At 39.9% G+C, this 18,480-nt stretch overlaps 2 protein-coding genes across 2 annotated transcripts in view; both read right to left on the reverse strand.

Annotated features, from left to right (window-relative positions):
- Positions 1–18,480, reverse strand: part of Tenm4 (teneurin transmembrane protein 4) — a 2,730,446-nt gene that overhangs the window by 1,344,771 nt on the left and 1,367,195 nt on the right. The window contains 1 exon segment of the mRNA XM_037206447.1: positions 10,413–10,484. The gene's annotated coding sequence lies outside the window, so the exon portion shown is untranslated.
- Positions 12,529–12,974, reverse strand: LOC114695910 (non-histone chromosomal protein HMG-14). Its single transcript, XM_028873405.2, has one exon. It carries the CDS (start codon positions 12,948–12,950, stop codon positions 12,657–12,659), a length of 294 nt encoding a protein of 97 aa, XP_028729238.1. The 5' UTR covers positions 12,951–12,974; the 3' UTR covers positions 12,529–12,656.

Consider the following 18,480-nt stretch of genomic DNA (forward strand, 5'->3'; position numbering starts at 1 on the left):
CATATATGTCAATTGATATATTTCAATTATCTGGCATATCATGCACTGTCAACAAATATTGACAGTATCAGGTGTATAACTCACATCATCACAAATGTGCGAACCAAGACCAGGAATAGATTTCATCGAAGACCTTTCCTATTGCCTTAATTTTTATTTTGTAACATTTCTTTTCTATCATCCCCTTACTTCTCTCATCTACTTGCTTTGTTGTACTTGATTAGATAGTATTTAATATCCTATTTCCACAAACATAGATCCCAGGAAGAACTATTTATTCATTCCTTTGGGAATTAGTGTTTAGCACCTACACTGTGCCAGGCATTCATCTCTAGAAGATGCAATAGTAAATAGAAGGGACCAATTACCTGTGCAAAGGGCCTGTGGTAGGAGCTTGTGTGGTTTGTTGGGAGAAAGGCAGGAAAAGTGTGGGGGGGGGAGTAATGAGAAACAGATTTGAGAAGGTAGCCAGTGGGCAGGAAATGTGGAGGCCTTAGGCCATAGCAGCAGGGGTGTGTGTGTGTGTGTGTGTGTGTGTGTGTGTGTGTGTGTGTGCCTTTATATTTCAGCTCACTGAGAACCATAGGGCCTCTGAGCCAAAATCTTCATCTTATATCTTGAGTGATGGACACACTGAAGGTAACAGCAGGAGAGGAGAGCCAACTCTGGAGAGAGGTTCATGGCCGGGAAACCTGGAAATGGTAAGAAATTTCATATTTGGAGAGTGTCTTTAAGCTGTGAGAAGATGGATTGTGATGATGGAAGAGAAAACCTGATGGGGTTTTAAGCCTTTCTGGGAAAGGGCAGATATTTAAAATGTGCTTTTAGTAGTGGTAAACATTTATTGGGCATTATATTCTATACCCTGGGCTATAATTGTTTTGCATCATTTTTCCTTATATCCTTTGACACCTCTCTCTTCTTCACCATGCTTTAACTCCATTTGGTTATTGTTTCTTAGTTCCAGTTATTACATTTATAATTCTATCACAGTATACATGCTGTGCCACTACACTACTGAGGAAATAATGACAAGAAAAATGCACAGGTTCAGTTCAGGTGCAGTCTCTTGACCTCCACATCACGGTCCTGCCTTCCTCCTTTCCCTGCTGTATCCCTGTCCCTGAAAACTGCCCTTTCCCTTTCCTGTCTCTTGTGACCTGCTGTCCTCACACCCTCTCCTTGGAACCTGTCCTCCTTCCCCAGTCTCATCTACTCTTTCTAGTTTCCTGGCTTTGATTTTTGTCGGCTGCTAACTCTGCATGTAGATCTTGACCTCGTTGGTGTTGTCTCCCATTTCTTACTCTGGAGTAAGCAGTTAAAACTAGTGAAAAACACAGCTCTTAAAACTGTCAGTCTCTTAGTTTACAGAAGGGCTTCCCCACACTCTGGTTGTTTCTTGGCTCTCACATTCTTCAGATAATCACTCTGCCCTGCCAGCCCTGGCCTGCCTGCCAGCCTAGACCCCTGGGGGCAGATCAGCACCTCTATTCCTGGCATTCTTGTTCTTAGCTTCGTGCATTTAATTATGGTGTGTACATTTGTTATGCATGAAGGAACAGGCGAAGTGATTTGCACTGCACAGGAAAACTTAAAAACAAAAGTTCTTTAATCAGGTCTCAAGTGGATGCTATGAAAACAATAGAAGCTTTATGAAGTCCAGCTCTTAGCGGAAGAAAATCAGATGAGCTCACTGAATAGTTCTTGAAATGTGGGCAGGCAGAGAGTAAAGTGCCTTAGTCTAGGGAAGCATAGCTAGCCACATTTGCTTTAATGACGGTATGCTTGCATGTTTGGTCTATAGGACAATAAACACTAAACATCCACTGTTGTGTAAACAGCCGTTGCCCACACCTGTGAGACCAGTCTCTATCAAGCCAGACAGCAGTGCTCATGCCGTAAGACCAAAGGACTACGGTTTGATATTTTAGTGATTTTCATAGGAATATTCAAATGAACGGGCTGTATCTTCAGTAGAGTCTCAAGCAATTCTTCATAAGGAGTAAGAGCAGGGGCTGGGTGATGGAAGAATCAAACATCACTGGTAACGTCATTGGTATCATAGATATGTTCTTGACATTCCCTCTACAGTGTCTCAGCTTTGAAAAATTATGTTGATTTGATGACAGATTCCTGAGGACTGATTCAGAAAGGCTAGCAGCTTTATCCATGTATCTCACAGCTGGGGTGTGACACATGGAAGCAAAGATCCAGCAACATGCTAACATCCACAAGGAATAGAAATGTATGTGGTATGTTCCATGGCTTTTCACATATTAATACAGAGGTGTAGCCTGAATTTGGCTTTGTTCTCGAGAATATAACTTGTAAAAATTACTTTATCAGGCCTTGGTTTCCCCATTTATATTCCTCATGGAGTAGAAGCAATGACTTCTAATATTATTTCAAGTTATGATTTTCAAGGAATACAGTTATACTTCAAAACATAATTTCAGAGATAAACAGTGAAAAATAAATTGATAAGCATTTGGGCCCAAATGAAATCTCCTGTAATGAGGTTCCAAGTTAAAAAATAAAAAAAAGACAATTAAAAGAGCAAATAAAAAGTCTCATAAATTCAATAATGCAAAGACATATGCAGTCACAGCTGGGGAGGATGAAAACATCTTCTTCAGTTGCTAATCTTCTCAACCTAATAAAGGATAATCGAGTTTCAAAAGTGGCAGAAGGAATGGAAAATCAGAACAGACCAATAACTGAGAATCACAGATAAGTCTTTACGAATTGGCTGTCCAAAACACATTAGATCCTGAGAGATTTAACAGTGATTTAATTCATGCATTCAAGAAGTAACACATAAACACATTCATTATAATGTGTTCTGGAGACTGAAGAAGGCAGAACCATCCAATTTGTTCCACAAGGAAGATTTGGTTCTGATTCCCCAAGGTGATAAAATATTATGCAAAAAGAGCAAAATCAAACAAGAAAACAGTCCAAACCATGCATCTGTGTTCAATCTTTAAATTAACTACATTAAAAAAAACTTATAAACCCAATCCTACTGATTAAATAATCCAACAGGAATGCATCCTGTTTCAATAGGAGGCAACTAAATAGTGTAATACAAGCTTATCAGCTCAACAATAATAAAAAGAAGGCTGTTTTCCATAGCTCCTAAAATATTTGATAATTTTTAATAACATTCATTTTATGTGGAATAAAATAACCAAGCCTTAATATGATAAACATTCTTATTTTAAGCTTCCAGAAAATGACACTAGCTACAGGTCTCTAAATTTGAGATAAAACAAGTCTGTCTACTGTGCTCACTATTACTTAGTATTAGACAGTGCTGCTTCAAGTCAGATAAAAAGTAAAGTGAATACACAAAAACAGACCACACATACACATGTACACAGATACCTACACAGGTATGCAGGATCATAAGCTATCACTCTTGTTGACAATTCTAAAGTCCACATAATTCTGTTCTTTTGATGCCAATACTAATTGGTCTTTATGCAAAGCTACTTAGTGTGAATGTTTTCACTGCTCTTAAATATTACTATTTGATGATGGCTTTGTCTCCAGATCTTGATGAATTTTTTTAGGTGGTTTTTTTTTTTTCTCTTAGATGTGGATATACCCTCATGTGAACAATCTAAATTGTGCATAAAGAAGTAAATAGCTTTAGTAATTTTATAAAACTCTGTTACTTGCAGATGGCATGTTTTGACAGCAAGATCATTTTGTAAATCAGTATTAGCTAGAACTAACAAGATGTTTAATATAAGAAGCTGTAGTCACAAAGCAAAGGTTGATACTGTCTATAGATCTTTCACATCACTACATTGGTACAGTATTTCTGGATGGACATGGTTTATATTTTGTTCATTTCATGATCATTTGTGCTTGGCACACTGCTTAACACTGAAAAAGTTAACAGGAGTATCTTTGAAAAACTAAATGCTCTGATTATTATGGTGTATGCCTTTAATCCCAGCACTTGGAAGGCAGAAGCAGTTGCTTCTCTATGCATTTGAAGCCAGGCTGGTCCACATAGTGAGATCCAGGCTAGCCAAGGGCATGTAGTGAGACTTTGTAACAACAGCAAAGTAAACCATGACTTGGGGAGATGGATTCGTAGATAAAGCACTTGTTGCACAAGTATGAAGATAGGAATTTGGATGACCAGCTCCCAGGTGAACACTGGTGGCCATGGTGGCTGGCAGCAGTTCTAGCTGAAAAGGTGGAGATAGGGATCCCCTGGGCAAGCTGGCTAGTCTCCTTTTGGCAAATTGACTAGCTAAACTACTCATATAGGTGAGCTCTGGGTTCAATTGTTCAATTGAGAGACCTTGCCTCAGTGAATGAGATGAAATGTAATCAAGAAGACTCCTAACATCATCCTACACACACACAGAGAGAGAGAGAGACAGAGACAGAGAGACAGAGACAGAGAGAGAGACAGAGAGAGAGAGACAGAGAGAGAGAAAGAGAGAGAGAGCGCAAGAGTGATATACATATGTATGCATGCACATACACATATGCATACATACAACCACATATGTAAACATGTAACACATCACACATACACATAGACATACATTATTTAACTTTTATTTTATTTTTATTATTATTTTTTGTTTGTTTCTCTGTGTAGATTTGCGCCTTTCCTGGAACTCACTTTGTGGACCAGGCTGGCCTCGAACTCATAGAGATCCGCCTGCCTCTGCCTCCTGAGTGCTGTGATTAAAGACGTGCAACACCACCATCTGTCATTTAAATTTTATTTTTAAAGTAATAACTGAATATGAAAATGAGAAAGCCATTACATTTTCTCTTTTAAAAGAGTGACACACAAATTTCACACAGTTCTTTTTACTATGCCAACAGGGATGAACATTTTGTTTTACTTTGTCTTAGCTTTAAAATGCAAAAAGGGTTGATGGAAATACATATATTTGAAAAATCTAAACAACTAGGAAAAACTCTTAACAGACTTTGAAAGGCAAGCAACTAAAAGACAAGGCTGGTTCACACTATGCTCATCCATTCATGCTCAGAGATTTCAGGCAGATGATGGACCTTCTGTGTAATTTAAGGGTCATCTCAAGGTGATAATATCCAAAGACATGAAACAAACTTGGAATGGTAACTTCCTTTCTCATAGTAATATGGCAAACTTCTACCTGGCTTGTCTATTTTACTTTTTAGATGGAGCCTACTTTAGTTGTCTGCTGTTTTGATGAGGTTATATGCTCCACTATGCCTTATAAATCCCAAACTCTCTTTAAGACATTTTAAAAATTCCCCAGGGAATCATGTGTATGTTAGGGTGTTCCTCCATGCAGTATGATAGGCTTCATCTGAGCCTGTCTATACCAGCTATTTCTTACATGCAGCTTTTGCAGTGTAGAAGAGTAGACATGAACTGCCAACCCTGGATCTGCCATGGACTAATAACTAAAGCTGGATCACAACAGGCCAAGTTGCTTCACATTGTCTTGGAATAATTTTGAAAGGTGAATAGGATTATTTGCATCAAATAGACAAAGCAACTGAGGCCCAGGGAGCTTAGAGCCATACAAGCAGAACATTGGACCTCACCTTGTTCTTCCCCAAGATGAACAAATCCATCAGCTCTACAAGCCTAAACCACAAAGCCCCATCCCACAGAGTGTTTGCCAGCAATTAACCTTCATTCTCACTTGCTGGGTGGCACCTCTCCACCCCTACCAGATCAAATACAAACACTATTTTCCAGAAGTAGAATTCCCCTAGGGCCCCCATAGTCCCCTCTTGCCTTTTCCTCTTACACAAATATTCTGCAGGCAGATTTAACAATTCGTGTCTCATGCCTGAGTTCCAGATTCTGACAGCACAGTCCTATCTGTGTGAGAAAAATCAAACAGCAGAAAGGCAGCCTGCTTTCAGAGATGGAGTGGAGACCTGATGGATTCAACATAACTGCCTAACAAAGTGTATTTATGAATATCATTGGGACAAATGTCTCCCATAACTGCAACCATCACCTCCTAAAGTCACATCGTGGAGACACTAGAAAATAAATAGGATTTATAACCTGATTTTCTATCAGCTAGTAATGGTTGCACCTTCATCCGGTCTCCATTGTGAGACAGCATGTGACTCCAACCTTCACTCTCACTCCTGAGGCAAAAGGAAGAAAACCATATGTATGCTGTGGAAAAATCCTTCTGTACACCGTGAATATGTATTGTTTTCATTGTTAATAAGAAACTTATTGGTGATAGCTGGGCAGGAAGAGATTGGGCGAGACAATCTGAGACAGACAGAATACTGGGGAGGGAACGACAGAGTCAGAAGAGTCTCCAGTCTGATGCAGAGGGAGCAGGAGATAAATGTGTCATGCTAATAAAAGCATTGCCACATGGCAGAGCATAAATGAGGAATATGGGTTAATTTAAAATGTAAGGGTTAACTAGTAACAAGCCTGAGCTATTGGCTGATCATTTATAAGTAATCTTAAGTCTCTGAATTGATAATTTGGGAACAGGCTGTCAGGATAGAAAAACTCCGTGTGTGTGTGTGTGTGTGTGTGTGTGTGTGTGTGTGTGTGTGTGTGTAATTGGGGGCTGTGTTTAGCTGGGAAAATCATATATGCTCAGTATGTGTAAGGACTTGGGTTCAATCTTCAGCACCCAAATAAACAAGTAAAAGTAAATGTTGACTTCATTAAATGCCTGTTTTTTTGAAGCATCAGGCAACCCAATATGTGCATGTGCATTGGTGTGTTTGTGTGTATGTGTTATGTGTGCACATATAAGTGTGTCTGTGCAAGTCATGTGTTTCTGTGTGCCTATGTGTACACAAGAAGACCTGTTCACATCTGTGGAGGCCAGAGGTTGACACTGTTGTATTTTTCCATAACTCTCCACCTTATTTTTTTAGGTAGGGTCTCCCCCTGAATGTGGAACTCAGGCTTTTGGTTAGACTGGCTGGCCAGTAAGTTCCAGGGATCTACCTGTCTCCATACTCTCAGTGCTGAGGTTATAGATGTGTATCACTATACCTAGATTTTCTTTCCATATCTTTAAGTAGACTGTGAGCATTTGGAGATCATGAGTAGGCTCTGTGGTTTTCAATATCAAATCTAGCACAGAATATCACAGAGTACTATATACTGAAATTATACTACTAAAATAAGAACTCCCATGGCTGTTTCCATCCAAGACTAAATCAGAGAACTGAACTCCTCTTAGCTTCCATTTTTTTTAAATAAAGGCAGCAAGTAATCAAGCCCAGCATCTCTAGGACAAGAGAAGGTAAACAGAACTAAAATGTTCAATCCCCTTATTTTTTAATGAATATATGATATTAATGTCATTGGCATTCTCTTAACTGTGTGAACCATTTTATTAATGAATTTAATTGGCTATGAAGCATTTGCCATGCTTGCCTGGGGATCACCATGACCCCTCTCATTTAAACGATTTTTTTTCCCTTCTTGGCATGACTCGAAGATCATTAACCTCTTTCTAACAGGGAGGCCGGAGTGACTATAGGCATGTCATATAATATAACCTGGGAATAGGCAGTTAGGAATAGGCTGCTCTGCTTACACCTATTTTAACCAATAAATATGCCCTAAAGTTGAATGGTGTGCAGCCTCTGGGAGCTAGTAGGGAGGCAGGAGCTTAAGCCAGCACAGGGAAAGCAGTGCTACATCCTTGCTACGCCCTGTCAAGCTGCATCCATCGTATTAGGCCAGGAGTGAAGATGTTACATGATGTGACCGATGGGATCAGAAGCAATAACAGCACCTGTCAGCCAGTGCTTTCTTGATGATTCTAGGATAAAGAGAATGCCGACTAGCATTCTGGGTGGAGGAAATCTGGTGTAGAAAAGTGAGAGAAAAGGCTACCATTCCTCATTTATAAAAGTGGTAATTGGTGGTAAGGAAATTGTAACATGGTTTTATTTCCCAAGTCTTATTTTAAGGTTTTGTTTTCAAGATGCAATATCCATAGACTTGTTTGTAAATAGACTAGGCTTTTCAAAACCCTGCATACAGCATTCTTGGAGTTGGGCACTCTCTCTTCAAAGTAGAGCCAGAAGGAAAATTTTGTGGTGCCTTTTGTTTCCTTGGAGTGAAGCAAGGGTAGCTCATCTGCCATGTACAAGTATGGATCCAATCAAAGAAACTGAAGGCTGAAAGCACCTGGTACAAAGTCCAAGGTGATTGAATCAAGGCTTGTGTCTTTTGGTAGTGTATCCGTGGAGCTGGCAACTTGGAGCAGATGAATCCCATAATAGTGGTCATCATGAAACAGATGAAGCTCAGCTCTTTCCTTAGCCAAGACTGTATTACTCTTGAATGTGTCTACTAGCACTGACACACACACACACACACACACACACACACACACACACACACACACGTAGTCCACCTATAGATAATCCAAGGGAAGAACATTCAAATAAGGAAGGTCTCTTCAGAGAGTATAACCTCACCCACTTATAACTGTAATATGTGTCATATCTGCAACTGGCCTTTGCTGTTGAATTCCTAACTACTCATTAAGATTTCTTTAACCAGTTGCTTTCACTTTAAACCTATTTGACAGACGTGGATCACACATATGGTACAAAGAGAGACTCAAGATGTGACTAGAGTAGATGGGTATCATCTTGGATTTTCCTCATTTGTTCAAAATCAAGGTCAAACCATATCCTTTGAAAGTGTAGAGGTGATGTAGTGTGGACAATCAGAGTATTCAATAAAGAAATGTATTGTTGAGCCATATTGCCTGTTCAATATGTGAGTTTATTGAACATTCTATGCACCAGCTTATCTGCAAGATAACTTGACATCAGCAGCATCCCATCTACATTAGCCAATATGTATAAATGGTCAGCAGCTCCTGGAACATGGCAAGGGATTCATAAACATTAGTCCTGTGATACCTGAGCTTTGGCTCTGCCTCCATTTTTCTGTCTTAAGTAAAGTCATATATTTCCCCTGAGACATGAAGTTTCTATTTGGGATCTTGGTTTCACTGCACTAGGGTAAATCTCCAAAACTTTAGCTTGGAGCATTGTGGCTTTGGATACTCCAATAACACTTGTCTCTGGAAACCTTTAGTCTGGCCTTAGTTTTCTGGGCAAACTGCATCTTTGAATCCAGACCTGGAATTTACTGTCTAGTTTTTGTTGGGGGTGCATGGGTAGAGCACTGAACCTAGGCCATCAATTTGTGGGTTCTTCACTAACTCATATCTTGGCTCATTCCCCCTAAAAACTGGCTGTTCTAATTCAAAAGGATGGCTCTGAGACTTTGTTCCTCGTCTGTCTAAAGCACAGGGCAGGTGCTCAGTAACTGTTTTAAAACAGCTGAATTTTTATAGACTTGCTAAAGTAGTCATGAAGGATCTTGAGTTATAGGTTCTGTATTCTATTTATGGGGTCACCCATTTGACCTTTCTTGGTGACAGGTTCCCTGGAATGGAGAGAAACTTGGTGGGCATCATGCACAGTCCATTGCATTCTTGCTGACTGTTAGGTTAGCTATAGGCCATCCCACTCTAAGCCTTACCTCTACCTGGTAAGCAAGGCCATGTGCCTTTTTTATATGCTTGAATTATGAATGAAATTACCCAGAAAAGAGCTTTTAGGAAACAGAATCAACAGTAACAAATGTTACAGCCATGTGTTGGAGTCACATATGGAAACTATGACCCTGAGTGGAGGTTCTGTGGGACACCTGGAATCCACAAAACACCATGATCTTTCACAGTCTCAGCACAAAGGACACACTCAATCCCAAAAGCTGAACTAGGTGAGAGTTTAACGAGCAGAAAATATGAGTATATTGCTAGGTATAAATGCAATTGAAAACCAGAGCAAGTATCCAAACCTATATAAAAACACACATCATAGCTGGAGGCTGACCATCAGAGACTTTCCATTACTATCACTGGCTATTTTTTTTCATGAATTTGGTCATTGGCAGGTGCACATAGAAGACCAAATAAGAAACCATCCAAAATTCTCAAGAGAAGAAGTTTTAAAATGAGAAGATTTCATACATTACTGTTGAAGAAAAATTCTGACATGATTTGATTTTTTATAGAGAAAACTTCAGAAAAAGCAAGTAAATGACAGTATTTTTTGCCTTAGGTTAAGAAAGTGCTTCCTAAGAAAGAAAACCGATCTGCTGAAGCCCAGAAGATTGGCGAGTTTAATATCAATCACCTCTGCACATCTGTACAGAGCCCACTGTGAGAGACATGGTGAGAAAGGCACATTCCAACCTACAGGATTTTACTCAAGACAATACAGAAAAGGATAAACACTGCTGTCTACTGCTGCTTCCCTCCCATCTTGCAGACAAACACAATCTTGAAAACCAAAAGCATAGAAAAGGTAGTCAAAATTTTAATTGCAAAAAGACATATATATTTTACCTTAATTAGATAAGCCCATTGATGTCTAAGAAGAACAGCAGCATCCAGGTGTCACAAGTGATGCTCTTTACCCTGGGAACACAAAAGGCAAGACATCTGCATTTAAATCTGCTGATTTATATTTACACAAGGGGTTAGGGGATGGGGAAACAGAAAAGGGCCTCTTTCTTGCCCAGAACTAAGAAAACTAGTCATTATCCATCTTCATCTACTCTCCTAAGGATACTGGGCTATCTAGAATGGTCATTTTGGAAACTGAATGAATTCCTACAGGGGACAGACTTTACATGGAGGAAGAATAAAGGTACAAGCCAAAAATGACTTAGTCAAGGGACTGGAGACATGGCTTAGCAGTTAAAGGAGTTTGCTGTTAAATCATGAGGACCAGAGTTCGGATCCCAGAACACTTGTAACAAGCCAGACATCCAAGCAAACACCTTGAATCCCTATTCTTAGGGGGAAGAAACAAATGAACCACTAAGGTTTACTGGTTTCCAGCAAAGCCAAGAAAACAGAAGTCTCAAGTTCAGGCAGAGCCCCTCTCTCAAAATAATAAACACACACACATACACTCTGACACAAACACTCACATATACACACACTGACATATACACACACATGCACATACACATATACACATTCACACACATATACACACACACATTCACATACAATCATTCTCACACACACTCACACACACACGCATTCATACAAACATTCATACACATACACACACATCTGAAAACATAAATACATAAATTAAATCTCTAAAATATTTCAGTAAAATTATTACCCAAAGTTTCCTTTTCCTTGTCTGTGAAATGGAGGTAATAATAGCTAAACAGCACTATAAACCTCTGGCTTACAACAAATATTAAACGAATGCACAGAGCACCCCATGTAGCACTCTGTTCACAGCAAACACTGCAAATGTTCCTGATGGTTTCCTCTACACTTCGCCTCCATCTCTCTATTCATTCTCTTGCAATTGCTTTGAACATCTCATCAGTGACATCCCCATGATGTCTAACTGAGAAAAAGCAAAAATAAACAAAAAATCTTCAGTGACATCAAACCAAATTGGGAGAACTAGGATGACAGAAAAATGTCTATGCATTGAATGTTTCCTATGTGTTTTGTACATGCACTGATAACCACGTGTTTGTAATGTGATACCAGTCATTTCTTTTACCCTCATAGTGACATGTCACAGTGGCTCTACTAGCAGAATAAGGGATGGGGAAGTTAAGAACCTCATGTCTAACTGCACAACCCCTAGGTGGCAGAGCTGGTATGCAAGTACATGGTGCCTGGTGTTTTGTATGCTCATCACAGTCCAGTACAGCAAAGGACTGACTGCCAAGTGCTTCCCCGAGGCCTCATCATCCTTTCCAGTTTTTGCATTCCCCTTCCTTGTCATCTTCATTCCTAGCCCTCGTCTCCTTTTTTCCTTCCTTCCTTCTTTTTTTTTTTTTTTTTTTTTTTTTTTTTTACTCTTTCACAACTGAGACTTTATTGGTTGAGTACACAGACATTTCAATTCTTAGAACATGGACCCAAACTCTAAGAGTCATACATTGTGTTCACGTACCCAAAAGAGCCATGTATTGTTTCTCTTTGAACTTATTCCAGTGATGTTCCATCCTAAGCTTGGCAAGTTTTCCATAAGACCTCACATAACAATCAAATGCTCACAATCCTTAATTCCACTGACTCACAATTTTATGCCACATACAGTACATATTCAAAATTTCAATCTTTCACAGCACATTATCACAACTGTTAGGAAAATGGACTGCCATGACCAGAGACAGTTCTGACAGGGCAAGGACCGAGGAGTGGTTTTTTAGGATACAGTTCTACTAGAAACACGAGACCAGAAATAACTGAAAATATTCCAGACACAAATGCACGACCAAGACTCCAAGTATGCTTTGTGTTGTAAGATATAAAACTAGCCCCCTCTACGGAATGTTATGGTGACCCCCGAGACAGTCACAGCCTCTCCTGATTCAGTATCCTGCTATTTTCTGGTTGTACCAAAAAATAAACAACCAGCAAGTGATTTAACCTCTTAAAAAAATCATTTACACTTAAAAAATGGGATGAGGTGGGACTTCCTCCCACCTTTTAAAAATGTTTCTAGAGCTACTAAAAAACTCGCATTTACAAAATAGTTGATAAAAATATTCCTCTGGATTGTACAAGAAGGGAGGCGGGGACACTGACAGACACGATGGATGGTTAGTCGGACTTGGCTTCTTTCTCTTCGACTTCAGAGGCTGGACTCTGGTTCTCAGCCTCTCCATTTTCTGCAGGCACATCTGTGGTTTGCTGGTCAGCCACCTCCGCCTGTTTGCCCTTTGCTCCCCTCTTCCCTTTTGTTTGCACTTTTTTGTCTGATGGTTTATCCTTTCCCGCGGCCTTCTTCGGCTTCGCGTCCACCTTGGCAGGGGCGGGCTTGGCCGACAGCCTCGCCGAGCGCCGCTTGGGCTCCGCCTTGGCCGCTCCGTCCGCGCTCACCTTCCTCTTGGGCATCGCTAACCTTCCTCTTGGGCATCGTGGCTGCGCTGGGTGGGAGGCGCGTGCGAGGCCGAACCCGTCACGGAGCTACACCGCCTCGGCCGCCACCGCACGAACTGCTGCGACCCGCCGCGGGGGCCCTTCCTTCCTTCTTTTTCTCCTTCCTTCTTTCTTTCTTCCTCCTTTCTTCCTCACTCTCTTTTTTCTTTCTTCCTCTTTTCCTTCAACTTTTATTTTTAACCATCCATTTTACTATTTTACTTATTTTGTTATCTTTTTTTCCTTAGACAAACCAGGACAGACTATTGATCTCTACAGGACAGTGGGGCTCTCCTCTAGAGCTCAGACCTTTATTTTAACCCATGAGCAATATTCTCTAAGTGTAGTCTCTTAGTTTCTTTGAACATTGTATATTTTCTCTGTAAAATGAGTGCCTTAGATGATACCAAAGCCCTTTCCAGCTAATCATTCCTATAACTGGCTGTTTGGAGAGCAGTTTTTAGATCGTGTTAGATCGTGCTTCTATGAGATGTTCATGGACACAGAACAGTTACAGCTCCATACAGAAAGTTGTTGGCTTTAGTTAGAACTAAAAGTTCAAATTTTCAGTGGGGAGACATTTATGAGCATTCTTTGAAGAGCTGACAAATGAGGAAATTGAAATTCAAAGAACAGAGGCACAAACAAAATCCAATGTGTCTCTAAAGCCCTTGTTCTCTGTGCTATTCTAAGCCTACCAGAAATCATCATGTAGAAAAGTGATTGACTCAAATTAAGGAACTGACTCCATTTATAGGAAGTCTAACTCAAACTTACACTGATAATAATAAAACTAATCTACAGTGTGAGCTTATTATATGTAAGCCAGAATAGTCAGAAGTTTACATGTATTCTCTTCCTCCCAACAACCTGAATGAAGGTGCCATGGTCACCCTCTGTGAACCCGTGTGTAATTTAAGGTACCAAGACTTAAAGTTCTTGCCCAAGTCATAGATCTAGTTAGCAAGGAATCTATGGTTTGAACTAAAAACAACCAAACTTTTCATGAGTCAGCTGATGTCCCCTGTCATCTGGGGGTTAGAATGCATTGTAAAGATAATAGCCATCATTGTGAATACTGGGAGGGAACCCTGCCAAGGTTCCTGTCTGTGATGGTCAGCCATGAAGACATCCTGGTCAGTTAGTAATTCACAGACTTCAATATGAAAGAAGAGAAAGACCTTTGACAAAGGTTTGCCAGAGCCTGTTGAGAGCCTGCTTTTTGGACTCTTTCCCCGTTAAAGCCACTAGCCATTGTCATTCACTGTGGCTATAAGGAAAGAGAAGACAGTGTATTTCAGGGATCCTATTTGTCACTGAGATCCCTGCATGCTTGAAGTCAGCCTGACATCTTAAGCTCCTCCTACTTCTTGATCAGAGGGAAACCAAGCTGCAAGGAGAGCTGAATAAAGAAAGAGCAAAAGCTGGAAAGATGTCACATTTGTTTAGCTGTTCCCAGATTCATGGAGAAAAAAAAAATGTCTTGGGGCACATTCCAAAAAATAAAACCAGCCCCAAGATTAGGACGGAGTAGGCAGGGAAGTGTATTTGGCTTCTGCTAGGGATTTGTTTGTATATTCGAATTACACCATTATTTAGCTTTATTTCATCTAGAACCTGGCTGCCAAATGAGTATATTGATTGCCTGTCACAGAGGCATATTACTCAATTAAAAGCCATCAAGTCTGGTAAAATCTCCACCCTGTCAAGACCAACTAGTGGCTCAAGCAGTGCCACTGAGAGAAATCATGTTTGTTACGTTTTATTGAGCATCAGCTACAAGCCTGGCTCCCAACATATGCCAACTCCTTGAAATGTCACAGGCCCTTTCAAAAGAGATATCATTGTGTTTCCATCTTTTTAAGTGAAGAAATCAGCTCAGCAGGACTAGAAATTCTGCTCAAGGCCATGCAACTAGGAAATAGTGGAGCAAGATTTGAATTTGCACTTGCCATTCACACTGCACAGGGCTCACTGGACACACAGGCAGTGTGATGCACTGAGTAGGAATGGATTGTGTTGCCACAAAGTTTGGCTCAGTCAGCTGTATCAAGCATGAACTCTGAGACATGGAGGGAGGGAAGGTTTTTACATTCTGTGCCTCAGTTTCCACCTCTGTAAAATCCAGGAATGAATAGTTCATAGACTTTTTAGGTTTGCATGAGAGTTATCTGTACAGCATTTAGGCTGGTGTCGGATACAAGGGTCACCTATTATTTCCACATCCCCCTGATAGTATGAAGGAGAAATTGTAAATCTTTGACCTATGAAAACTTGCTGTAGGCACTTTGTACTTTCAAAGACTTTACAACAATTCAATTTTCCTCCCAGCATCCCAGTGCTCCAGGTCACACCACTGTCTCTCACTCTCCAGCTAAGATGTGGGGAACTGCTGTGCTAACACAGTTCCAGTGTGCTCAGTCACGAATCTCCTTACTACAGCAGAATAAACAGGTAACACACCAGCCTTCCAGTTATCCACGTGGCTCACATATCTTGAATCCATTCCTCACAACTCTAAAGTATCATGCTAATCTCTCCACTTTACAAAGAAATGTGGTGCTGAAACTGAAATGACTTGTGCTCAGATCCACTGAGCTGGTCAGTACCTGGGATTTGAACTTAAATATGAATCTCTCCCAAATTTGTATGCTTTTTTTTTATTTATTTATTTTTTTTTTACAAATTGTGGTATCCAATCACTAATTATTCCTTTCCCTCGTCATGAATCCTGACTCTTTCGTTGAGAAGCAGCCCCAATATCCGATATCTATCTCCGTTGACTTTTATCCATTGAACACTTAGTTTATAAAGTATCTCCCATATGACACATGTGACAGATGTGCTACAGATGTTGTATGAACACTGATGAAAACAATAAACTTTTTTTTGTCTTGTTCCAGGTTCACAGCTAAAGGAGGTCGATATCAGCACACACTCTCTATGTGCCATGCAGGAACTGATGAGGGTGCTAGAAGAGAGAAAACTGAGGGCAAACAGGCCAATGGATGACATCAAGTTTGTCTTGGAGAATGACATTTAAGGAGAAAAGAAGGCTAGGAAGGAAGTAACATGACAACAAAGTAGGAGGGGAGCACATGCACAGAGCTAGGGCCAAGACAGGAGCACAGAACCAGAAGAAAAGCGCCACAGGGAAAGGGGATAGGGTAGGGTACAACTCAATGGAAGAAGATGAAGCCAGATCTCAGACTCTAGTGTGCCATAGGAATACTGGGGTTCTGAGTCCTATAGGTTTAAATGGCCCTTGGCCAGTAATGGTTGTTGTCATATCATACAAACAAACATCTTATGCACATATGGATGCTTCCCTTTTTAGACCATAAGCTGATTAGGTACCCAGGAGAGTGTCCAGGACAAAGAATACATTTGCCAAATGGAATAAGTGAGTAAATTAATGAATTGCATCTGTAACATTGTAAAGTTTTGTAGAAAAAAATTTATTGAACAATAAACATACAAAGGCTGAGGTAAAGAAACCAATGCCTTTGTTCTTGGCTCAGAATAAAATCAATCCAAAACAGGTGTAAGTATTGAAATGCTGAGGTAAAGAAACCAATGTCTTTGTTCTTGGCTCAGAATAAAATCAATCCAAAACAGGTATAAGTATTGAAATGTAGGTCTGTAGTATCTATTAATAACAATTGTCACCTTTAGTAGATTGGAATTGGGTTCAATGATTCATATACAACATGATTTTAATGACAACTAATGTGAGGTAGTTAATGTTAATTCCCACTTAATAAGGGAAGCAAAACAAACTAAAAACACAGCAATTCAATGTTGGATGATAATAATACTACCACCTAGAGTTTCAAGATTTTATCCCAGTCTTCTGCTTGAAGTCCACATAGAGGACAGCTCTATAAGTGTCCTCCACATAATTGTCCTGTTAAAAAGTTTGAAGATTCAACATCCAAACATAAAAATAATAGTCATTGAAGAAAGATGTATGAGAGTAAACACCAAAGTAGAAACATTGAGCTTTTTAACATTAGTGAATTCACAATAATAAACAAAGGTTGATCGAATCCCATTAATAATGATTAGAAAACAGTAAAGGATATTGCTTTGTCTTGTTGACTGTGTTCTTTCCTCTACAAAAGCTTCTCAGTTTCAAAAGTTCCCATTGATTGATTGTTTCTCTCAGTGTCTGTACTACTGGTGTTATATTTAGGAAGTGATCTCCTGTGCCAATGTGTTCAAGACTACTTCCTACTTTCTCTTCTATCAGGTTCAGAGTAATTGGATTTATGGTGAGGTCTTTGATCCACTTGGACTTAAGTTTTGTGCACGGTGACAGATATGGATCTATTTGCAGCCTTCTACATGTTAACATCCAGTTATGCCAGCACCATTTGTTAAAGATGCTTTTTTTTTCCATTGTACAGTTTTGGCTTCTTTGTCAAAAATTATATGTTCATAGGTGTGTGGATTAATGTCAGGGTCTTCAATTCGATTCCATTGGTCCACATGTCAGTTTTTATGGCAGTACCAAGCTGTTTTGATTATTGAAGCTCTATAGTAGAGCTTGAGGTCAGGGATTGTGATGCCTCCAGAGGTTGTTTTATTGTTCAGGATTCTTTTGGCTATCTTGGGTTTTTTTTTTTTTTCCATATGAAGTTGAGTATTGTTCTTTCCAGGTCTGTGAAGAATTGTGGGAAAAGATGGTCACCAACCCCACATCTGACAGAGGACTGATATCCAGAATATGTAAAGAACTCAAGAAATTAGACATCAAAATGCCCAACAGTCCAATTAAGAAATGGGCTTTAGAACTAAACAGAGAATTCTCAACAGAGGAAACTCAAATGGCTGAAAGACATTTAAGGAATTGCCAACATCCCTAATCATCTGGGAAATGCAAATCAAAATGACTCTGAGATACCACCTTACACCTGTCAGAATGGCTAAGATCAAAAACACTGAAGACAGCTTATTCTGGAGAGGATGTGGAACTAGGGGAACTCTTCTCCACTGTTGGTGGGAATGCAAACTTGTACAGCTACTTTGGAAACCAATATGGCACTTTATTAGAAAATTGAGAATCAATCTCCCCCAAGACCCAGCTATACCACTCTTGGGCATATTCCCAAGGAATGCTCAATCATACCACAAGGGCACATGCTCAGCTATGTTCATATCAGCATTATTTGTAATAGTCAGAACCTGGAAACAACCTAGATTCCCTTCAATTGAAGAATGGATAAATAAAATGTGGTACATATACACAATGGAGTACTACTCAGCAGATAAAAACAATGACATCATGAGGTTTGCAGGCAAATGGATGGACCTAGAAAAAAATCATCCTGAGTGAGGTAACCCAGACTCAGAAAGACAAACATGGTATGTACTCATAGGTGGACACTAGATGTAAAACAAAGGATGACTAGACTGCTACTCACAACTCCAGGGAGGCTACCTAGAAAACAGGACCCTAAGAAAGACACAGGGATCGCCCAATGACAGAGAAATGGATGAGATC

The sequence above is a fragment of the Peromyscus leucopus genome, chromosome 1 (genome assembly GCF_004664715.2).
Source record: "Peromyscus leucopus breed LL Stock chromosome 1, UCI_PerLeu_2.1, whole genome shotgun sequence".
Taxonomy (NCBI): domain Eukaryota; kingdom Metazoa; phylum Chordata; class Mammalia; order Rodentia; family Cricetidae; genus Peromyscus; species Peromyscus leucopus.

Excerpts from the sequence above, each read along its gene's own strand:
- LOC114695910 (XM_028873405.2), bottom strand. The coding sequence starts at position 12,950 with ATGCCCAAGAGGAAGGTGAGCGCGGACGGAGCGGCCAAGGCGGAGCCC.